Source organism: Sardina pilchardus, chromosome 13 (assembly GCF_963854185.1).
Source record: "Sardina pilchardus chromosome 13, fSarPil1.1, whole genome shotgun sequence".
In the NCBI taxonomy this organism is placed as follows: domain Eukaryota; kingdom Metazoa; phylum Chordata; class Actinopteri; order Clupeiformes; family Clupeidae; genus Sardina; species Sardina pilchardus.
Window position 1 is genome coordinate 1750305 of NC_085006.1, and position 18272 is coordinate 1768576.

The window sequence follows — 18272 nt, forward strand, 5'->3', positions numbered from 1 at the left end:
TCTGACCAGTTTTTGAACTTGTTCACATTGCATTAATTATAGTATTGTTTGTTATCTCTGCCCAGGAGGTTATGTTTTCATCCGGGTTTGTTTGTTTGTCTGTCTGTTTGTTAGCAAGATGACTCCAAAATTTGGGAGTGATCCGTATCATCGTCGGGATTCAGGAGGTGTTTATGTTTTTCGCTTAGAGGTGTATTGGCATGGTATGGCCACGCGGTGGCGATCTGAATAGTTTAGGTTCAAATGTATGACAACCTAGGAAGAACAATTAGGCGGAGGTCTGCGCTCTCTGAGTGCAAATGCTAGTTATTTGTATGTTACCTTGGACAAAGGCGTCTGGCAAAACTTTACGCATAACTGTAAAGCCAGGGTTACACTTGCTGCAGACATTGCGTTCCGGTTCGCATCATGCCTGCCTCACGTATTTTGCGGTCGTTTGGTGCGTCGGTCGTGCACGTCGTCGCAAATGAACATGACGTGTCCGCGAGATGCAATACTGATAAGAAAGTAGGGGCGATCATTGCCAAAAAAGGTGACTGCGAGATGCATTATCGACATCAAAGCTGGGGGCAATTATGAGAGTAAACAATTGCACATGGCCACATCCACATCTGATTTTAGGCTAGTCTCCCCCTAGTGAAGACCTCCAGTAGGGTGCATAATGCTGCTGCGAGTCTGTACACAGGACAAAGCAGGTCGCACACGGGCGCATACGCTTACGCTTGGTCTAACAGTAAGTATAACTCCAGCCTAACCGTAAATAAGGAGACTTCTGAGCTTTGCCACGAAGCTACCTTGAACCAGAAACATGGTTGTTTCCTCCTTTCAATGCAAATCGTGGGCATGGAAATGATAGCTAAAACACGGGCGAATCTGAACAGACAGACTGTAACGCAAACCATTCCTATGATAATCACACCTATTTACATGTTACATTTCTGTTTTTCACTTGGCGGTGTAATGGCATAGTATGGCCACGTGTAGGCGGTTCATGTTCAAATGTTTGACAACCACGGAAGAAGTAGGCTAGAGAAAGTGTAGCAAGAGTCGGTGAAAGCTAACAAGCCGTTCGAAAACTCTGCAACTGCGATCTGATATGCTGAGCGTCATGTCTCTTTTCTCCGCTTGTCACCAGCGCGGTGTCTTCGGGTTTTATCGTGTTTTTCCGGCATTAGCCGAACCTGCATGTTATGAGGGCGGTCTTATGTTGCCCCCTTGCGGTTGCAGTTTTAGTTACAAATGCTGCACCCTTCGGGATTCCCGATGTGCGGCAAAGAAAGGAGCATTCTCAACCCGTACCATCTGTAGGTGGATTCTCTCATTTCATAGCCTAGTTACAGGAACAATACAAACGGGGCTCTGCGCTCTCTGAGTGCTTTTTTAGTTTTTTTTATCATGCTTGGCACATATAATCACCACATTCTGTGGAGGCACACCCAATTCCAATAAATCCCATTCATCGGGGACACTACACCTGCCACATGTCAATATCCCAAGAACTATTCTACATAAAAATGTTAAATTTAATTTAATTTCATCTCATTTCATAATGTGCCAATTAACTCACTCTTCTAAATGGCAACCAATCAAATTTCAGTTTGCAGGATATGCCATTGTAAATGGCTGATTCACATGAGCACATTTGCATTTTGACTCATATTTCATCCCATATTCTTGGTGACATGCACCCTTTTCCTGCTTTAATGCACTTCTTGCATTTTTGCTTGACCCTTATGATAACCACTTGCGGTAATGTATGTTATTGTTTTCTGTCTGATATGATAGGTTTTCAAGACTATCTGTCTTTGTGTTCACAGCCCCGAGATGTGACTAATTTCACGGTTGGTGGTTTTGCACCCATGAGTCCCCGCATCAGCAGCCCCATGCATCCTGGTGGTGGAGCAGGTGAGTCTCCAGGGATTCCTGCCTCCCTCAATGCTCATGGCCTACAGCTTGAACCCCACAGAGTAGGCTCTACAGCAAACGAGAGAGTGGTGGGTAGGTTGGTTTGGGGCATAACTCTTTGGACGCACACAGACCTAGCTGACAGTCAGAGGTCTGACACAACTTTGCAGCATGGCTATTACCATGATGACGGGGAAGTGAACAGAAGGCAAAGGGTCAGTCATGCCGTTTCCAACAATGCGGTTGGCTACTTCCATTACAGGAAAGGGTGGCAGATGTGTAGACAGCTCCCATCTTGGTGATATCAACTGTCCCCATACATTTCTATGCAGGATTCTGTAGATGTTGTCTCATCATTACTAATGCAGACATACATTATAATCATAGATACAGGCAGTATTTTATATTCTAAGCAGACACAGTCAAACATGAATGAAAAATCAAATTGACATTTATAGTTAAGAATTCTAGAATTGTAGAAAATAGGAGGTCTGATTTTGGCCCGATTTTGGCCCGAATTTGTCATGACCGATAAGTTTACAGCGTCGTAACCGATTTAAAATGGTCGGGCACGACATCGAACGCGGAGTGAATCTTATAATGTGACATGCTTCACGACTTACGATTTGTCGTTCACGACGTTCTAAAACAGCCCGACAAAAAGTCTGGCTTGTCAGAAATTTGACGGGGAGTCGTATGACGCGACCGATGCTTTCGGTGTATGTGCCCACTCTCCCGACCAAGATGCGGATATGTTTTCATAGTTCTAAAATCGTACAGTGTGACGTAGTAGATCGTAAACGACAATCGTGAGCGACAAAAAAATCGTATAGTCTGTCCAGGCCATGAGAAGATGGGACACTGTCATGCATTTAGGAATTGCTTCTGTAATAGGAAGATATCATATGATCTTTGAAACTAAAATTGGGACAAGCAGGTAGGATGGATGTGGACAAGAGAAGTCTTCGACATTGCAACAGTATGAACGCATATCTGACTAGCAGCAGAATGTAGCCTACACTCTTGTTGGTGGTGGGTAGTGTTTATGGTGTGTATGCAGTGAAACTTTTTTGCCAGGGAAAGGGGACTCAAATATGTCTGCATTATAGGTAGTACTCTGAAGGCTGCTGTCTCTGCTGTGTGCATGGTTCATCATTGATAAGGACATCGAGTTGATGAGATTTAGGAGATTGAGTTTTCATCTATGTTCTGCTGGGTTCTGCTTATAAAATACATCCTATGTTGTGCATTCAGAGCATGCCTTGATCTTATCCTTATTAACATCTGTTCAGATGGGTCAGGTTTGTCCGTAGGTCATTAATTAAATGCTTTCATGCATTGTTGTGTGTGTGTGACTTTGTGGTTAACAGGCGTGCAAAGGGGTGGAGGTGGAGGAGGAGGAGGAGGAGGAGGTGGAGGAATGGGGCGTGGTCGAGGAAGACGTGACAATGATCTAATTGGTCAAACTGTCAGGATTTCTCAGGGACCCTATAAAGGTGTGTCTTGAGTTTTTGTATTTCCTTTCTTAATAGTATTATGAAGGTTTGAGGTGCCAGTCTGACTGTGTGTTTTCCTTGGCCCTCAGGTTACATTGGGGTCGTCAAAGATGCCACGGAGTCTACAGCTCGTGTTGAGCTGCACTCCACATGCCAGACCATCTCTGTTGATCGTCAGCGACTCACCACTGTGTTCGTGCAATACTTGCTTTTACTTCTGAAAAAAGACAAAAAATCTGACATTAATTCTTACACATCATTATTGGGCTAATCTGTTAATCTCATTTCCTCCTACAGTGGTGCAAAGAGGCATGGCGGCATGACTTCTACCCATGGCCGTACCCCTATGTATGGCTCTCAGACCCCCATGTACGGCACTGGCTCTCGCACACCCATGTATGGCAGCCAAACGCCGCTGCATGACGGTAAGACTTGGAACATCTTGAAACATTCCATTTGTCTCTTATCTCAGCCTAAAATGGTACAGCAGAGTGACTATGTCCATGGCATCTCAGTACCTCATTACTGCCCACAGCCAGTGCTTCAGCTTTATACCAAGTCCGGATAATTCCTAACTGTTCAATCACAATTAGGAGTCATCACAAAGCATTACATTTATAAAGTGCTTTCCCCAGATACCCAATGTGCCTTACAGTAAAGGTGTGCTCCCTTTTTGTAGAAAAAGTGAGCACAAATCATGCAGATTTTACACATTCTGAAGCAGCTAACAGCAGTTTTGCCCTCTTGTTCTCAGCTAACGGCAGTTTTGTCCCTCTGTTCTTAGGCAGCAGAACGCCCCATTATGGTTCTCAGACCCCACTGCATGATGGGAGCAGAACACCGGGCCAAAGTGGAGCGTGGGACCCCAACAACCCCAACACACCATCACGGTTAGCCACATTTCTCACACCACTCAACATCCCATCATTGAGAGAGCTATGCTGAAGGTACACTTCACCGATTAGCATTAAGCTTTGTATCTTTAGAAAACCAGTCATGTTTTGAATGGTCGTGCATCATTCCCTCAGTTTGCCTTGAGATGGGAGAAATACGGATTTCAGTGAAACCCATGAATAGGACTTCCTGCTTTCAATTATTTAAAATTATGATTTTTTTTAATGATTGAAATCCGTATTTCTCCCATCTCAAGGCAAGCTGAGGGAATGATGCACAACCATTCAAAAACATGACTGGTTTTCTAAAGATACAAAGCTTAATGCTAATCGGTGAAGTGTCCCTGAAACACACACACACAAACACACACACACACACACACACACACACACACACACACACACACACACACACACACACCAAAATCAAATGGTCTGATCCTGGACTCTATTGGATTTATTGGTCCAGGTAAAATTCAGAGATAAACCAGTGTCTGGGGGATGACGGTAAGGGTGCATTAAGTGCTCTCCCCTCTTCTGTGGTGGATAATATTATGCTCTTTGATGAATAAACACAAAATATGAAGTTTAGTGAAGATTGATCATGATCTAAGGGTACCACAATGCATCTTCATGTTTACAATATTTCATAATTTATGGCCAATTTTGGTAGCTTGGTCATACCAAACCCTCTAATATCGTACTGAGGGTCTGACCTACTCCATTCAAAATCGATTTCAGGCAGGAGGCGTGAACTCTGTTGAAGTTTGAAACGATTAGGCCTGATTTTACCCAATCGCTAACGTTCACAACAAGCATATGCTCGACGTCATCGTTAATCGTCATTGATGGTATTAAATTCTAGTTGCTGTAATAAAGGGTTTGCGAGAAAATCAATGTGAATTTAGGCTACTTGAAATGTAATTATGTTAACATTCTGCACATTATCAGCCACGGGCGAAAAATGCAAAATGCACTCCCATTCTTATGTGTTGGATTGCTCACAAAGTTCTAATCACACTGGTATAGTGTACCTGAAGAATCAGGAAATCTTTGTTTGACAATTTTCAGAAGTCATTAAAGCAGTCATTTTGGGTCTTGAAAATGGTGTACTATTGCATTAAAAACGCCATAATGCTATATTGGTAGATAGGGTAACATTTTAAACTTTTATGTATCACCACAAAACTTTCCCAGTTATTCACTTGTATTAAGACAAGATTTATTTGTATTACAAGTTTTCTGAAATGTAATGTTTAAATATGCAAATGGGTATGCAAATGAGGCGTAATATACTGAAATAGGCGTTCATTTGCACAAACTTCCAAACCTGACATGTACATATAATAGTAGCTATCTATTATGGAGGATTAAGGTTTTAGCCCTTTATTATTAAAATACTTAATAGTTCCTGATAAAAAACAGTACGGTAACTATTAAAAACAATGATACAAATTAAAAAGAACTGATGGGTCATATGAATAAGCAGGGCAATTGTATGGAAACAGCTCTTGCCAATGCTATGGAACACAAAACACTTCCCAGGCATGTATGCACACCTTCTCCTGAAGAAGGGAAACATTTGTCTGCTTTGCTGCCAACAACACTGATTTTGCTGAGGACACAGTTGATGGCAAGGGTGCCCTTCATGGAACAGTTGTGGGAGTTTACGAAATAACTGATGCTCCTGGTGAAGTAGGCTACTGTAGTTCCCCCTCCTCTCACAATTAGTGACACATAAGGCCTATTCGGACGGGATTAGTTTTATGGGGGGACGTACAGTAATGCAGGTTTATCATATGACCTCTGTAATATAAATGTCCAATTCGGACGGGACTAGACATCTCTGTCATTTTACTTGACATGGGAGGAGTAACTACGTTTACGTTCTGCCGTCACATCTTCGTCGCTGTGCACGTGATACTTTGCGTCAGGTACGTGCGGCATTTTCAGATTTGAAAGACTACAAGTTGGTTAAACTAGCAAACGTTAGCTTTATGTTATGCCATAAGTAGTTTGAAATGGCTAACAATATCAAGCTAATAGGCAAACTAGCTAACGTCCTATTAGGAGCTACACAGCATGTCATGTTTTCATTCAGACTATGGTGGAATTGTTTTCCAATCAGGATGTGACGAAATATTACAGACATCTTTACAGAGGGTCGCGTTCGCACGGGATTAATATTACCTAAGGTAATTTCTCCGGACCGTTTTACGGAAGGTAAAAGTGTCTGTAAATGTCACCGACATACTCCGTTATGTTTACTGACATGGCGCGTCCGGACGGGACTACATTACCTGGTAATTATTACTTTACCTGATGTCACCCCATAAAACTAATCCCGTCCGAATAGGCCTTTAAGGCCTATTCGGACGGGATTAGTTTTATGGGGTGACATCAGGTAAAGTAATAATTACCAGGTAATGTAGGCCTTTAAGGCCTATTCGGACGGGATTAGTTTTATGGGGTGACATCAGGTAAAGTAATAATTACCAGGTAATGTAGTCCCGTCCGGACGCGCCATGTCAGTAAACATAACGGAGTATGTCGGTGACATTTACAGACACTTTTACCTTCCGTAAAACGGTCCGGAGAAATTACCTTAGGTAATATTAATCCCGTGCGAACGCAACCCTCTGTAAAGATGTCTGTAATATTTCGTCACATCCTGATTTGAAAACAATTCCACCATAAGGCCTATTCGGACGGGATTAGTTTTATGGGGTGACATCAGGTAAAGTAATAATTACCAGGTAATGTAGTCCCGTCCGGACGCGCCATGTCAGTAAACATAACGGAGTATGTCGGTGACATTTACAGACACTTTTACCTTCCGTAAAACGGTCCGGAGAAATTACCTTAGGTAATATTAATCCCGTGCGAACGCAACCCTCTGTAAAGATGTCTGTAATATTTCGTCACATCCTGATTTGAAAACAATTCCACCATAGTCTGAATGAAAACATAACATGCTGTGCAGCTCCTAATAGGACGTTAGCTAGTTTGCCTAATAGCTTGATATTGTTAGCCATTTCAAACTACGTATGGCATAACATAAAGCTAATGTTTGCTAGTTTAACCAATTTGTGTAGTCTCAAATCTGAAAATGCCGCACGTACCTGACGCAAAGTATCACGTGCACGGCGATGAAGATGTGACGGCAGAACGTAAACGTAGTTACTCCTCCCATGTCAAGTAAAATGACAGAGATGTCTAGTCCCGTCCGAATTGGGCATTTATATTACAGAGGTCATATGATAAACCTACGTCCCCCCATAAAACTAATCCCGTCCGAATAGGCCTTTAGTCTGAATGAAAACATAACATGCTGTGCAGCTCCTAATAGGATGTCGCTAGTTTGCCTAATAGCTTGATATTGTTAGCCATTTCAAACTACGTATGGCATAACATAAAGCTAATGTTTGCTAGTTTAACCAACTTGTGTAGTCTTTCAAATCTGAAAATGCCGCACGTACCTGACGCAAAGTATCACGTGCACGGCGACGAAGATGTGACGGCAGAACGTAAACGTAGTTACTCCTCCCATGTCAGGTAAAATGACAGAGATGTCTAGTCCCGTCCGAATTGGACATTTTTATTACAGAGGTCATATGATAAACCTGCATTACTCTACGTCCCCCCATAAAACTAATCCCGTCCGAATAGGCCTTTAGAGTATGTCAGTCATAGCCTAGAAATCTAGATGCACCCTAGCAGCAGCAAATGTTGGTCATGGTAGTCGAGCAACTTTCCGTTGGCTTGCAAGCTGGAAAAATTAAACTTCTATTGGGCCAATCACATTTTTATAGAGTTGGTGGGTGGGCTTAACATAATGATGACTGACCTGCGACCATAAGTTGCGACTGTTAATCGTGAATTCCCCGCCCTGCTACTTGAAAACAAGAAGATGATTGGATGTAGCACTATCCTATTGCGTGGAGAGGGAATTTGAAAGACAACCGTTTATTCTTCAGGTTCTAAGGATTCCAAAAATATATAGTTTTCATAATCCCCCAAAAAATTGAACGAAATTACACAAGGAAACTGACTATAAGCAATGTACAAAATGTTTTGTACTGACATAGTAGTTAACTTTAGAATATGTTATAATGTCGGCCCTAAATTGGAGACCTTGCAAAAATGTGTTGCAATTTCAAAACCGAAATTACTCAGCAATCGCTCATTGCAGAGACATGCTTTACATCCTATTCGGTAAGGTCTGCTGTTTATACGGGTTGCCATGCGTTGAATGAATTTGTGAAATATTTCACAGAGAGCAATGGATGCATAGGGCTGTGCACCGCAGAATGTAAATATGATTCAGGCAAGTTCAATGTTAATATTCTTGCAAAATTATCATAGCAACTTTACGCTAACTCCATTGGATGAGATGAGATTTCACTCGTTCATGTGATGTATGGTGTGACATTTCTACGACGGTTAGGTTACTCCGCGAGGAATTTAGGCTGGTTGAACCTGGACGAAATATTTTCCTGTGGCACAGTAAACTGAATTGTTTGGCTTGCCGATGGATGGGATGTTATGATGTAGCCGTAATGTTAGCCAAGCCTACTGCCTCAGAACGTATGGGCTGCTGCCTGCTGCAGGCGCCGCTTGTCTTCAGTTTTCTAATAGCCTGAAATGAAATCTTTATGTAGCTTAAAAATCCTGAATATAGAGGCTAAACCAGGATTTGATGCAACTTAGTGAAGACTTTTCAGAAAACTATTTTGACGGTGACGTTGACTGTTGTGCTTTTAGAACGTGGAAGTAGGCTTAATTGCCGTGACATTACTGATCATGTGAAGACGTTGCAGTGGCGCTAAAAATCCAGCCGTGGTGCTACGCTACTGCTCAATACATTGTAGGGGAAACACTGGTTTTCAAAACATCCAGCATCGTGTGGAAGGGGAATGTAATGGGTTAACTTTTTGATATCCATCGGACACTGACAAACTAACCAACAAGTTCATTAAACCATATTGTGACCCTGAGCTATGCAAAGCTGCACTACACTTTCAGAGCAGCCTAACCATTTGCTTTTCCTCATTAGTGCGGATGATGACTATGAGTTTGGATATGATGATGAGCCATCACCATCCCCTCAGGGCTACGGGAGTACCCCCAACCCTCAAACACCAGGCTACCCAGAGGTGCCCTCACCACAGGTCAACCCTCAGTATAACCCCCAGACGCCAGGAACCCCTGCAATGTGAGTCACGACTACTTCTATTTATTGCTGATGCATTGTCATGTCATGATGTCTTACTGTAGTTGAGATCAAGTATTTGCCTCTTGATGTTTGTTGGAGCAAGCACATATGTGACATGATCAGATTTTCTTTCCTATCATTGGATCCTATCCACTTTTCTTTTATCTCAGTGGAAAATGTCATAAGGACAAAGCAGCACTAAAGAACATTTTGCCCTCGGGATGCCCCTACAGTTGAGAAGCGCAACAATAAATGAATTGAATGTGTGTCTTTGCAACAAACTTCAAGCATACCTTTGATACAATTTAGAGTAGGATTTCTCAACGGGGGCATCTGTGAAGGAGGCAGCAGATAGGGGGACACTTGGGCACAAATGGGGAGCAACTTTTAACCCTCTGACAACACATACAATGTTGATTTGAATTTTAAATAAAATTATGTCTTTTATTGAATATTTCAATGCTGCTAGTTTCTCAAACTATGGGCCGATTGTTAAGACTGGTACCAAGACTCTCTTGACTATGGCTATAAGCAGCTCTGATATCTGTTTGCATTTGCCTATATTGTCAAAGTCAAAAACAGTGTTAACAACTCTGCATCATTGGATTAGCTATGGCTGTGTCTGAAACATAAGTACACACGCTGGGCAGTGTGCATTTTCCGGAAGTTACGTCAGAATAGACTGTCCGAAAGTCAAGCGCTCTTACTAGATGGGTACTTTGTTTGGCGTGATTTCCCAGCGTGTATCCATGCATCTTTTTTGGCCTAAGATATCCCATAATCCATTGCGCAGCGCAGGTCAAGCTCCACCCGTCATGCAAATCGTCAACACACCCCCCTCCGCGAGTCCGGTGACGCCAACTAGTTAGTGTAGGTAGGGACGCATACTGAGGAGCAAGCTAACTGAGACGCTACTGGAAAGAAGGTACTATCCAGCGTGCGTGCTTGACTTCTGGACACAGCCTATGTTGCTGCTGTTAGTATTGCTTTTGCCAAGGCCAGAAGTTCTCTGAACAGCTTCTATCTGTGTTTGCCCTATGAGGGGAACATTTCAATGTATTTAATGCAATTTATGGGTTGTTTGGCTTCATAATGATTGGAGTTGCTGTGTTTCAGGTACAACACCGACCAGTATTCTCCTTATGCTGCACCGTCCCCTCAGGGCTCCTACCAGCCCAGCCCAAGCCCTCAGAGTTACCACCAGGTGGCTCCCAGTCCTGTAGGATACCAGAATACTCACTCACCTGCCAGTTACCATCCCACACCTTCTCCGATGGCCTATCAGGTAAAGTTAGGCCATAAGTCCCTTTTGAAACCATTTGAGATTGTGCTACATGATCATGCAACATAACCACGCTTTCCGTGTGTGTGTGTGTGTGTGTGTGTGTGTGTGTGTGTGTGTGTGTGTGTGTGTGTGTGTGTGTGTGTGTGTGTGTGTGTGTGTGTGTGTGTGTGTGTGTGTGTGTGTGTGTGTGTGGCTTTGCAGGCCAGTCCAAGCCCCAGCCCTGTGGGCTATAGTCCTATGACTCCAGGGGCTCCTTCTCCTGGCGGCTATAACCCCCATACTCCTGGGTCAAATATTGACCAGACCTCCTGTGACTGGGTCACCACAGACATTTTGGTGCGGGTCAAGGACACATTCCTAGATGGAGGTGTGGTCAGTCAGACTGGCGTCATCCGAAGTGTCACGGTGAGCTTCTTAAGTATCTCATTTGTATTTGCACTGTACCATAAAAGCAAATAATGATAAAAAAAAAAGATGTTGATACCACAATGTGTAGCATGTGACTTCATTTACATATTTAATCTATTGAATACAACTGGGGTGTCTTCTCTGAATTGAATGAATTAATGCGAGTAAAATGAGTCATTTGACAACTTTGGACTTAAAGGAACCTGACACTGTTTTATGAATTGCATTATTCACTGTCTTACCTCTAGGGGAGACGGCAAATAGCCCGATTTCATAAAACAGCGGCATGTTCCGTTAAATAAAAAATGTGACATTGCATCATTGAGAAACCAATTGAGAATGACGAGGGAATTGGTCTCATTTTATCGTGATGGTTATTGTAAAAGTGCAGCAATATTTCTTAATCATGGTAAAAGCACTTTTGGACTTGATGATGGACTAAGTTGTAGCCTACTTTTGATATTTCCTTGCAGGGCGGCATGTGCTCTGTGTTCCTGCAGGACACTGAGAAAGTGGTCAGCATTTCCAGTGAACACCTGGAACCCATCACTCCCACCAAGAACAACAAGGTGAGGAAGATCATACACTACATTGGTAGGTAGGTAGGTAGGTAGGTAGGTAGGTAGGTAGGTACCAAGTACAGTGCTGTTGTCAAGTTACTTAGTATTACAACATTTATTTTTCACAAATACACCAACAATCAAATTAGTTAAATTAATAATAAATTATTATAAAACCTGATTTCATAGTCTTGGCAATGTTTTTTCTATAATTATTTATTCAGATTGGTCTTGGTGGTAGATGATAATACCTCTATCAGCTCAGGTTTGTGAAAAAAGCAGCCAGTTCTAGCTTTGATTTTAATGGTCTGTTTTATTAGCTAGCCAGCCTCTGTACCTCATATTAGCTTTAAGACACTTCATTTGGATAGCTAAAGAAACAAACTTACTTGTGTCCTACCGGCTCTGTAGGATCGAATTACATTCTTCGTAAGTATTTGTTTTCCATGAACTTGTTCCATTAAGTCGACTAGTACAGTAGTCAACAGGCTTTTTTAAAACACTGCTAGCTAGCTACCATAAGGTATAAACCAAGTGGAAGAGCCAGGCTAGCCACAGGTAGTCCTAGGCAACCAATGATTCCCATGCACACTGAAAATTGAACAAGGACTTATGTTGGATTAATCCATTTAGAGTTAGCGATTAGAGTGACACCTGACAGTGATGCATTCATTCATCACGTCACAAGCATAAAAAATATTTTGGGTGTAAGGTCTCTGTTATATTGTTGTTTTTTTCTGTGCTCCATAAATACCATATACACAGTAGGCCTAGGTCTAGTGAGGGAAAATTAGCTTTATTTGTTATTAAAATATAATGCGGACCCCAATGATTGGCCTTCCTTTCCTTCTCAAACTACGTTTAAATTGCATCATTTAAAGGGATATTCCGCCATTTTTGGAAATACGCTAATTTTCCACCTCCCCTCGAGCAAAACAATCGATATTTACCTTGTTCCCGTTCATCCAGCCATTCTGTGAGTCTGGCGATACAACTTTTAGCTTCAGCCTAGCATAGATCATTGAATCGGATTAGACCATTAGCTTCTCACCTGCTAGCTTCATGTTTAAAAGTGACTAAGATTTCTGGTAATTTTTCCATTTAAAACGTGTCTCCTCAAGTTAGAAAGTGCAATAAGACCAACTGAAAATGAAACCTGGCGTTTTTCTAGGCTGATTTGAGATGGAACTACACTCTCATCTGGAGTAATGATATCCCTTTAAGTCCCCCTTAGAATTAGCTATATGATTCCCTCTACTGGAAAAAGTGTGCATGTTATTTATAATTATCTGTGGAAAAAAAGGAACAGTAAAGCACATGGATTTGTTTACAATTTAGTGAAATGGTTAGCATAAGTTCAGCAGAACAACACAAGTTTCCTGTTTCTCACTTCTCTTATGGGGGCAATAAGTTCCAATGTTGCAAGGTTCTGTAGGGAGCAGGGAAAGTTACCAATTTCACCGGAACAGATAATTTCCTAATCCAATTGAACAGGTTTAGACAGGTTTATTTAAGTTGAAATAGTTGACAAGTTCTCCTTTAACAACCCAATATTAAGAAATTCCCGGACCCCGTAAAACAAACAAAAAAAAACAATGCTGGGCTAAAGCCCCAGATCTTTTGCACTCCTAGTGGCGCCCCTGCCACTAAGTCAAATTTAACATTTAACAGATTTTGTCCAGATGATATCCTGTTATTGATCCAGCTCATGTGGTGTATTCTTTCAGGTGAAGGTGATTCTGGGAGAGGATCGAGAGGCCAGTGGCGTCCTGCTCAGCATTGATGGAGAAGATGGCATTGTCCGAATGGAGCTTGACGAACAGCTGAAGATTCTTAACCTTCGCTTTCTTGGAAAGCTGGAAGTTTGATTCAGTAATGATGATCGCAAGTCCTATCCTTAGTTTATACTTTATGCAAAAGTATGTCAAATCTGTTGTTGTACTTCATAATTTGTACTTACTATAGTACAGATTGTCCAAAGTATGAGTTGCAAGTTATTTTACCCTTACCATCAAAGCTGACATTAGTCTGTTATGGTCATCCTGTCTATGCTGTTTTCTCTCTTTATAGATGCCACTTTGGGTGTCTTAATTTTATGTCAATAAAGTGTCTTCTGGTTATCTCCTTTGTCACTGAAATTCTGAATTAGAAGATCTACACACTATTTGTTATATGTGATAATATAATAAACACGCCGAGTCAATATTGAGTAATAATTTACTTCTAAAATGACTCTTAATTAAGTAGACTTGAGACATAAGAAACGTGTGGATACCTAGAATTTTTGTTGCTCCCAGTGTGAATTTGCAGCTCAGGTGTCGTGTTTCCAACCGCATGCATTTTAAGAGTCTGCAACTGGTACCACTGTTAGAAAGTTTCTTTTCACATTATCAAGGCTATTATTCGACTGGCAGCCTGACCATTTTATATCAAATGCATGCATTGCCTAATCGTTAGCCGTGGCACTTCTCTAAGCGGGTAAAAAGGAGAACTATAATGTATGGTGGAATAGCACTTGGTAGCACTTGGACTCTGCGCAGCAATATAATCACTCGAACCAAAGAGAGGATTTTTCAGGAGTGATGGTATTACGATATTCAATATGATGAAATTCCCATAAACACTTCTAAACTTTGTGGAAAGCCTTCCCAGAAGAGTTGAAGCGGTTATAGCTGCAATGGGTGAACTGACATCATATTAAACCCTATGGATTAACTGAAGTTCATATGTGAGTCAAGGCAGGTGAGCAAATACTTTTGGAAATATAGTGTACGTGCACACAGGTACGCACACACATGCATAAACACTAAGTAGACAGGCAGGCACACACACATGAACACGTACACACAGTGATGCACGAATGCACAGACACAAACACACGCACACACACATTAAAAAACAACCTCACAAATGAACACATACACACGCGGACACATAAAACACACAGATGCAGGCAAGCAGACGTGCACACACACACATACCATTACCCTCACCACACACACTGACAAACGAGTGATTTATTTTTGCGGAGAGAATGTGCAGGACTGAGCTGCGGTCATATTTTGTAGTGCTTTGCGGTACATCTAATTTAAAATCAAAACACCTGCAAGTTCATGCAACAAATGTGAAACTAGAAGAGCGCAGACCTCCACCAAGCGAAAACATACCCAGATACGCCTCCTGGATCCAGACGGTGATACGGATCACTCCCAAAATGTAATCGTTTCTTCCTTGGGTCATTTCAGACCTTCCCTGAAAATGTTATCGAAATCCATCCTCAACTTTTTGAGTTATCTTGCAAACAGACAAACAAACCTTGATGAAAACATAACCTCCTTGGCAGAGGTAATAAATCTGATGAAACTAGAAATGGTAGAGGTAAGACCATGAAATAGACATTCTGTCTGTTGGTGGTAGCCTGGCTGACGCGACCACATCTCAATGAGACGTGGGGTGCGTTTTCCGAAAGCATTGTAAGCCTAAGATGATCGTAAAGTCCCTCTTACAAACGTCTTAAGGTTTTCTGACTGTTTCCCGAAACCATCGTAGCTTAAGATTAAGAAAACACTCGCCCAGTAAGCACAAGAATGCGAGGCGTCTTGAAGATGTGTTCGAAAGGTCTGCTGGACAGCTGTAAGATGGAGCGTTTGCTCACTTATGACCCCCTATATTTTAAGGAAAACATTTATTCATTTACAATACATTATTCATTCACAAAGAAAATTGATGTCATTAAAGGTTGAATATTTCCTCATTGTTTCATTTAAGGCATTAAGATCAATTTCCAAAAGATGATTTTATATTAAACTTTAAGCATGTGTTCCAATACTTTTGGAGTTGCAGCCTACTTGGGATGCTTACATGCAGATGGCAATGGTTTTCTATTTTCGTATTGATGTTAATTAATGTATAGATCCGAAGTTCAGACGGTGCTTAAGAGCGGTGCATGCGTGTTCACGCTACGAGCATGTTCGGGAAACAGTCGGAAAAACCAAACGATCGATCTTAAAGAGAAACTATGCAGGATTGGCGATTTCATCTCCGGTTTCGCGTTTCGTTTTCGCTCGTTTTTATGCTTGCATATTTCTCTTCAGAGCTTCCCCTACAGCTTTAGCGTGTAGCCTATATTTAATACATATGCTATATGTATATTTATAAATTGCAAGCTTCTTGTTCCTTACGAGTCTCAAACTTCCAGATGTAAACAAGGAGCGATCGCTTCCTGCAGAAACTGCAAGGTTACAATAGCGGATAGGGACACTGGGGGCAGGAGGAAATATTACTGTTTTCGATTAAACTGGTCAGTCAAGCAAAACAACGATTTCTAAGCGATTTTATGACTATGAAAAAGTTATGGTCTCTTTAAGATGAATCGTAGAAAACCCTCGTAAGTGCGTCTATCCATCGTTATCGGGAAACGCACCCGTGGTCTGGCAATTTTTATCAATGCGGGAAACAAACTAACAAACCAACAAACAAACCCTGATGAAAACATAACCTCCTTGGCGGACGCAATAAAGGGTAGGCCTAGATCATTGATTTTCTACTTTTTATCATTGTAGGCTATGCTAATAAGTTCATCCACGCTGAAGTTGCGTGAATGTTATAGGGCTATATGCTATATGAGCAATGTTTTTTTGTGCAAAGACTGCTTTCATAATACTGTCATGCCTCCTCGTAAAATAAAAAATCGATTTCTGAGCAATCGATGTCACTCAGCACCTTCATGGTGGACAGTGCCTTGTACGTCGGACGTAGGAGCTTCTCGTAAGAAGACTCCTAAGTGATAGTTCGGGAACCACGACTATAAAGGTAAACAACTTTGGTAAATTATACAGTACCTTTGGAATCTTCGTAGCTCGTTAAGAGTGAACGTTATCGGGAAACCGGCCCCAGATCCGTTCATCAAATGTGCCTGTGCATGGCTCACCATTGTCTTGCTTTCCCCCCTGTTCTGTGATTGGTCCCCTATCTCAAGCAAAAATTAGGGCGGTAGTTTCTAGGCTGCCTTTGCAATGTGAATGAAATTGTGCGCAAAGCAGCATGGGAACACCCAGGCTAAGATGGTGGTGCTATGGTAAACATTTGGACATGTGAATGTCATCATTACCATAATAACCATGAATTGTGAAGTTTCAGACAAATCAGCTAATGCTTTGTAACTTTATGAAACATTTTGGGTGAACCAGCCTAAATAAACGCCCCGCAACTCACAGGGGAGCTACCAGGCGCGTAACTGAAGCGTTCAGTTCGCGAAGCATATGCTGCAGCAATAATCACTATAATCAATGGAAGTAGATACACCAGACGCGACAGTGGCACGTACATTCGAAAAAAATAGACCCATCTTCTAAAATGGATTTTACGCGTCGCGAATGGAACGCTTCAGTTACGCGTCTAGCTCCCCTGTCAGGCTGAAAACCTATCTATCGCCCCTGCTTCCACAACCTTTGGGTCCAATCACAAACTAGCTTATCCAAAAGATACAACGGATCGTTGGTCTGATTAGTTGAAGGACAAACGTTCAATCATTTGAACTACGCCCATTGATCACACCTCTTGTGCAGTGGAAATAAAGTGCAGACTCCCCAGACTAATGTTCAATCTTAAAAGATTGAGCTTAGTATGGTGATAGCTAGTGTTTATTCAGTGACATTTAAATGAATTGCATCACCATTTCAACATCTCAACAATACCTTCACTATTTATCATCAACAACATCATGTCCTCTAATTTTGATATGGTTCTGATGCATTACTTAGATGAAGTGTGTAGAAATTGATCATGCCACGATTGTAATAGCCATCAGTGGTCAGATGGTGGCGATATGGTTCTGATGCATTACTTAAGTGAAGTGTGTAGAAATTGATCATGTGCCACGATTGTAATAGCCATCAGTTGTCAGATGTTGGCGCTATGCCAAATATGCATTGTGAGCATGTGAATATCATCATTACCATAACAACCTGTGAGGTTTGAGCCATAATATGGCTCAAGCCTCATTTCCTGTTTATGTGGCGAGGTATGCAAATTCATCATATCGCTATTTCTGCATATTACAACATATCAAAGAGCCTCTCAATTTAAAATCAGCAACATCTTGTATAAAATATTTGACATAAATCAAATGAATCATCTAGGAAAAGTGTGTTGAAATTGATCATGTGATTACAATGCATAAAATACCAAATATCTCACTTTCCTGTTGGGTTTGTTAATGCAATATGAAAGTGTACTGAAAGTACACTATTGCCAAAGGTATTAGATCACCTGCCTTGACTCGCATATGAAGTGACATCCCATTCTTAATACATAGGGTTTAATATGGCGTCAGTCCACGCTTTGCAGCAATAACAGCTCCAACTCTTCTGGGAAGGCTTTCCACAAGGTTTAGGAGTATTGTTGATGGGAACGTTTTACCATTCTTCCTGAAACACATTTGTAAGGTCACACGCTGATGTTGGATGAGGAGACTGGCTCTCAGTCTCCACTCTAATTCATCCTTAAGGT

General features: G+C 41.6%; 1 protein-coding gene across 3 annotated transcripts in view; it reads left to right on the forward strand.

Annotated features, from left to right (window-relative positions):
- supt5h (SPT5 homolog, DSIF elongation factor subunit) overlaps positions 1-13882 on the forward strand; it is a 33075-nt gene extending 19193 nt beyond the window's left edge. For all 3 annotated transcript variants that reach the window (XM_062552357.1, XM_062552359.1, XM_062552358.1), the window contains 10 exons: positions 1818-1905; positions 3276-3401; positions 3491-3593; positions 3699-3826; positions 4186-4291; positions 9351-9509; positions 10626-10794; positions 10996-11199; positions 11676-11771; positions 13490-13882. In XM_062552357.1, coding sequence (XP_062408341.1) covers positions 1818-1905; positions 3276-3401; positions 3491-3593; positions 3699-3826; positions 4186-4291; positions 9351-9509; positions 10626-10794; positions 10996-11199; positions 11676-11771; positions 13490-13630 — 1320 coding nt within the window. In that variant the 3' untranslated portion in view covers positions 13631-13882. The remainder of the gene's footprint in view (positions 1-1817; positions 1906-3275; positions 3402-3490; positions 3594-3698; positions 3827-4185; positions 4292-9350; positions 9510-10625; positions 10795-10995; positions 11200-11675; positions 11772-13489) is intronic.
- Positions 13883-18272: the final 4390 nt, after the last annotated feature.